Here is a 6,000-nt window from a genome sequence, read left to right on the forward strand (position 1 = left end):
CATTCATTCATTCCCACTAATCATCCCCTTTGTACCTACCTCTGTGACCACAGGAAAATGCTATAAAGGTATGCACCATTTAACATCCATATGTTCTGTGAAACTGGGCATTATGCGATGTGGACATTAGGCAAACACTATATTATTGTATATACTTAGCAAAACTACATGGGTACTAAACGTGCTAAATTAAACTTTTATGTACACACTTTCTTAGCCTATAATCACACACAATCTAATAAAGAGAATCAGGATCATCCACATAACTGTTCTCAACTTCTCAGTGTTCCACTGGAAGAGTTTCAGATAGAATAACCTCCAATGACGAACTGTCATTCTGTAATGCCTGAGGGACCTGCCTGAGACTATTTTTGGGGAGGTGTTGGCTTCTTCAGGAATATAACCAGTATAATCAGTTTGCTTTTTCTTTTCTTCATAAATTTCTTTATATGCAGAAAACACTGCACGACCATTCCTCTCTCTCAGTGAAAATTGTTCGGTGTTTAGGTCCATCTTTTCAGCAAGCTGTTATGGTCTGCAATGAATTTGGTGAACCCTTTAAAAGGGAACCTCTTCTGCACCCGTTCTTCTTCTCCTTCTGCAGTTTCCTTTTCCCTCGCCTCCTCTTCCATCTTGGTTACGTCTGCTACGTCCTGTTCATGCATTCTCCAATCGAGATTTCTGACTGAATTCAATTATAACCCTAGCCGTCTACCGCTGACAGATGTTGCCTGATCAGACATTAAGCGATGCACACCTGTATTTGTGCTCACACCTGCTCCCTCACCACCATTCAGGGCCATAAACAGTCCTTCCAAGTAAAATAACACTTCACTTGTTAATCTGCAGGGGTGATATACTGCATCCAGGGCTGCTGTTATGGCCTCCTCTACATCAGAGAGACTGGATGCTGACTTGGAGACAATTTTATTCAGCACTTTTGCTCTGTTCTCTGCAATACAAGGTACCTCCCAGTGGTTATCCATTTCAAATCCATGTCCCATTCCCACACCTACATGTCTGTACATGGCTTCATGTATTGCCAAGACAAGGCCATCCGCAAATTGGAAGAACAACACCTAATTCTCCATCTGGGCACTCTATTAACAATCAACTTTTCCATTAGCCTACCCACCCCCCACCATCTCTCTCTCCCCCCTCCAATTCCCCACCCCTTCTCTCTTCATTTAGAGTTAGCCCCTCCCCCAAAACTAGCATTTTCTTTTCCTCTTTTGCCCTCCCACCCTACCATCAATGTATGGCCTCTTGCCTTTTGACCTGCACTCCTATACCTACCTTTTTATTTAGGCACCTGTCTACTTTTTACTCATACTTTGACAACGTTAGTTATACATCTTTGCTTTCTATGTATGCTGCATGACCTATTGAGTTACTCCAGCATTTTATGTATTAAACTAAATTGACAGTGTCTGTAAACTTTCTTGATTAACTGGAGATATACATGTGGCACAGTTGGCCTAGCAGTTAAAGCAATGCCTTTACAGCACCAGCAATTGTTACTGGACCTGTTTTTGAATCCTGTGCTGTCTGTAAGGAGGTTGTTTGTTCTCCCAGTGTCTGCGTGGGTTTTCTCTGGAAGCTCCAGTTTTTCCCACCGTTCAAAATATACCGGGGTGTAGGTTAATTGGGTGTAAATTGGGCAGCACAGACTCGTTGGCCAAAATGGCCTGTGTTGTACATCTAAATTTTTTTTTAAGACAGACACACACACACAATATACATATATATATATATAGTACAACAAATCAGTAAGCAAATTAATGTTATGGAAAATTTTAATATTGTACGAGCTTGGTGCAGAGAAAGAGGCAGGGAAATCCTTCATCTCAATTACTTTGCTCAATATTAATGCCATGGTTAAGCACAAAACCAGTGGTGGAGAGTGAAAATATTGCAGTTTCACCAATCTCTAATTGGGAAAGTTTCTGCTTATCCAGTTCAGATGGTCAGCCAGACAACCCAACAATTTAGAGAAAGTGTCGGGGTGATAGGGTAGTGTTGCGGAGATGGAAGTAGAGTGCAAAAAAGAGAAATGAATGTTGCCAGTGCATATGTACAATGTACATGTGAGAATATTTATAAAAGGGAAAAAGCTGTATTTTTAAAATGGCGAGAGGGCATGCATAAGACAGTGAAGTTCTACTCAGAGGGTAATGTTGGAGATGCAATTAGGGAGGATACAGTCAAAGGTATAAAATACGACATAAAGGATAAGAATAGCCCATCACTGAGATAGTCAACTTGTAATTACATGGTTCTGTTGATAGTTGTATAGGGATTAATTATGAAACAGACACAAACTTCATTTGAGGAATTCAAATGAAGTTTTGGAAAACATGGGCAGAATAATACATTACTATCAGCTGATATAGAGCCAGGGTAGCAAGTAATGTTGACTGCATTTTAGTGGTACAGGCATGGGGGTGTAAAAGCGGTAGGTGTCAATGGCAATGTGAATCATGGAAGGACACAAAAATGTAAAAAAGAGTGTGGACATTCAGGGCATGGGCAGGTAGAAAGAAAGGGGAGTTGACTGAAATTATACACCAGTTCCTAGGTGATGAAATTGGATCATGTAAGGAGATCTGACAACAATGAAGCAATAATAATATATTTTCTGAAGTCAGGACGAAGTGTAACGTTGAGGGGAACAAGCAGAGAATGCCTGCAGCCCTCATTGCAAGATTGAAGGGTGTTTCTGATGTCATCTAATGGATAACTATTGGCCAAAAAAAAACAATTCGGTAGAACCAACCATACCCTTGATTCACATTCAGTCATCAATGTCATTCCACATGTCTATTCTGCATTGAATATTGTTATCTGGAAGAACAGCTTTCCTATTCAAAAAACAACTTTTAATAGTTCATGATCATTGTATTTTAAAACTAATGACCATGGAGCTCATTTCAACCTCTTGCTTAGAGGAGACAAAACTACTCATGAACCAAAACTCTGCCAGATTTGAGACCTTACTAAATTGCTAGCTCATTTGTAGTAAAATGACCAGATTATCCTCACTCCAGATGCAACATTGATAAAATACATGTTAAAAATTCACAACTCAACATTCTGAAGCATTTAAATATTTTATCTAAAATATTTGCATAAAATAGTCACAGTCCCCAGGTACACTAAACACTCTACAGAATAGAAAGAAAACATTCAAATTGGGTCATGACTTATTCATTCTATAGTGTTCATTGCACTCTATTTGGTTCCCCCATCTATTAAATGGATGCTTGCACAGGAGTCCACATCTTGCATGACATAATAATAATTATCCTGTGAGAAAAACAAACTGAAATGAAGTCTTTGGAACAGAAATAATCCTTTGGAAAGTAAATGAATCACAGCAGATTTCAAAGGCAGATTTTCTTGTGGAATTACCTGTACGAGTCCACGCTTGTACATAGCACACAAGATGAAGAGAGAGTCTGCTGACCACTCAACATATTGAATCTGGTCCAAACACTTGTACAAATGCATGACCTGCAATGTGTGTACATCACGGATTACCAGTCGGTGCTGGACGCAAACCGCCTGCATGAAAAGATCAAATATTTTAATTTATCAAACAATTTAAAACAAAAAGTTAATTCCCCCAACCAGTTACAAATTAGCTATCCAAATGTGTTACCTACACTTCAAGGTAAAATACTGTGGGAATACAAACCTTACATATTAGTTGCTACTGTAAAATACCTTGCACACTAATTTTATTCATTTCTTGCACGGCACTTTAACAGAAGATACAAAAAAAAGAGCAGGCCACACACCTCCTTGAGTCTGCTCTGTTATCAATATGATCTACCTCAGCACCATTTTCATGCACGGTATTTGTCTTGAATATACACAGCAACCAACCTAGTAAATCCTTCTTGGTTAGAATTCCGAACAGACAGCATATAGACATTTATTCTCAGTTTTGATTTGAAAGACCATTTTCTCTTTTGAGTCTGTACTCCTTGTTCAAGGCAGCAGAAACATCAATTCCTTATCTATTCTGTCAAACTTGTTAAGAATCCCTGATACATGCTGATTATCATTAGCTCATTTGCTACTCTTGACTGTTGCACTGCCATATATCTCTAACTTTCTTTTCCCCTCACTTGAACCACCACTTTTCCTTATTTAAAGTGTTAACTACAACTCTAGCTGTTAGATGTTTTCACTCATGTGAGAATTTCTTCTAACAATATTCAATCTCCAGAATTACCTATCCTGGCAGATGGGGTGGGGGGGGGGGGGGGTGGGGGTGAAACTAGACCACATCTAAAACTGGGACAGGATCAAAAGCCAACATAGATCTGCATGGTCATATGAAGTGCAGGAGCCTTATGGTCTACTTCTTCTCCTATTTTCTTATATGTTCTAGTGATGTACCAATTTCATTTTTATCCAAGTAAAACACATTTCAATGAAACAGTACCATCATTCCACAGTATCCCATGAATTGAAATCCTTTCTCCCAGATCAATCTTCGAGCCATACAGTCTTTTATTTTGCAAATTGATTCCAGCCACGTGCAAACAATATAGGCATTGGATTGGAATTTGGTGAAATTCCAATCTCAGTGAACTTTAAGATGCACCACAAGAATCAGAATGATTCAGTTGGGAGAGAAAAAAAATAAAATCGGAACTTGACTCTCACCCATTTCACCATTATTCACCCAAAGCACAAGATTGCTACCTATCATCTCAACTGCTCTCACTTTTGGACCAAGTATTCCTCTAGAGTGAAACTCCAATCATCCGGGGTTAAACACCACAAGTGGAGATGCAATTCGGGAGGATACGGTCAAAGGTGTAAAATACTTCATAAAGGATGAGAATAGCCCTTCACTGAGATAGTCAACTTGGTCAACATGGTTCTGTTGATAGTTGTATAGGGATTAATTATGAAACAGACACAAACTTCATTTATGCAATTGGAAAACATGGGCACTATCAGCTGATATAGAGCCAGGGTAGCAAGTAATGTTGACTGCAGTTTAGTGGTACAGGCATGGGGGTGTAAAAGCGGTAGGTTTCAATGGCAATGTGAATCATGGAAGGACACAAAAATGTAAAAAAGAATGTGGACATTCAGGGCATGGGCAGGTAGAAAGAAAGGGGAGTTGACTGAAATTATACATCAGTTCCTAGGTGATGAAATTGGATCATGTAAGGAGATCTGACAACAATGAAGCAATAATAATATAAAACCGACTAGTTTTAACAGCCCTCGGTTTCCTGCCATTTTGGTCCGTTTCAGCACCAGCCCTCTTCACCCCATGATAAGCCCCCACCGTTTGCTTCGCTTCCTTAATGCACTGTTCGGCTTTCAGACCATGATGAAGGGCTCAAGCCCGAAGGTTGGTTGTGGATCGTTGTTTTTGCTATTATACACGGTTCCACCTGCTGAGTTTCTTCCAGCCTTGTGCTTTTTACACTTCCTGGGTCAGCCCTTCTCTTACTTCTCACGCACAAGGTGCCTTTAGTTCTTTATTTAATGTGTTCCCCCAGCCAATGAAGCACTTCTCCAGTAGAACTCTTCCAAATACCGCAAACTGAAGGGGCTACTTCGTACCGGCAGTACCGAAACCGACTGTCAATGGCCATGCATTTGAATGCGCGGCGGATAAAGCACTTACCGAGTACCTTCCGTCAGGGGATAGTCTGCACAACTGGTTGGACTGTTTGAACAACTCGGAGAAGTTCATGTTCGTGTCCTCAAACCCTTCCCCCGCCCGGGCCTAGGTCCCCCCACTCCTGCCCCTGCGGCCTCCTGGCCTGGCCGGACCGCGCCAACTCCGCCTCTTCCACGGGGAGGAACCCGCTCGCTCCCGAAAACCGTTGGAACCGTCAGTTGGGGCAGGATGAACGGTGGGGGGTGGGGGGGGAAATCTCTCAACTCAGCCAATCAAGCCACGGTGACGTCTTTCGCGTCCGATTGACCGGCATATTCGCCAATCGGCGTGGCCGCGGATGGAGG

General features: G+C 41.1%; 1 protein-coding gene across 1 annotated transcript in view; it reads right to left on the reverse strand.

Moving 5' to 3' along the window:
• wrap73 (WD repeat containing, antisense to TP73) overlaps nucleotides 1-6,000 on the reverse strand; it is a 34,107-nt gene extending 28,107 nt beyond the window's left edge. Inside the window, exons 1-2 of the mRNA XM_069918538.1 lie at nucleotides 5,660-6,000; nucleotides 3,412-3,564 (exon numbers count right to left, since the gene is read on the reverse strand). Of these exons, the coding sequence (XP_069774639.1) occupies nucleotides 3,412-3,564; nucleotides 5,660-5,728 (222 nt within the window). The 5' untranslated portion in view covers nucleotides 5,729-6,000. The remainder of the gene's footprint in view (nucleotides 1-3,411; nucleotides 3,565-5,659) is intronic.

Source organism: Narcine bancroftii, chromosome 2 (genome assembly GCF_036971445.1).
Source record: "Narcine bancroftii isolate sNarBan1 chromosome 2, sNarBan1.hap1, whole genome shotgun sequence".
Taxonomy (NCBI): Eukaryota; Metazoa; Chordata; class Chondrichthyes; order Torpediniformes; family Narcinidae; genus Narcine; species Narcine bancroftii.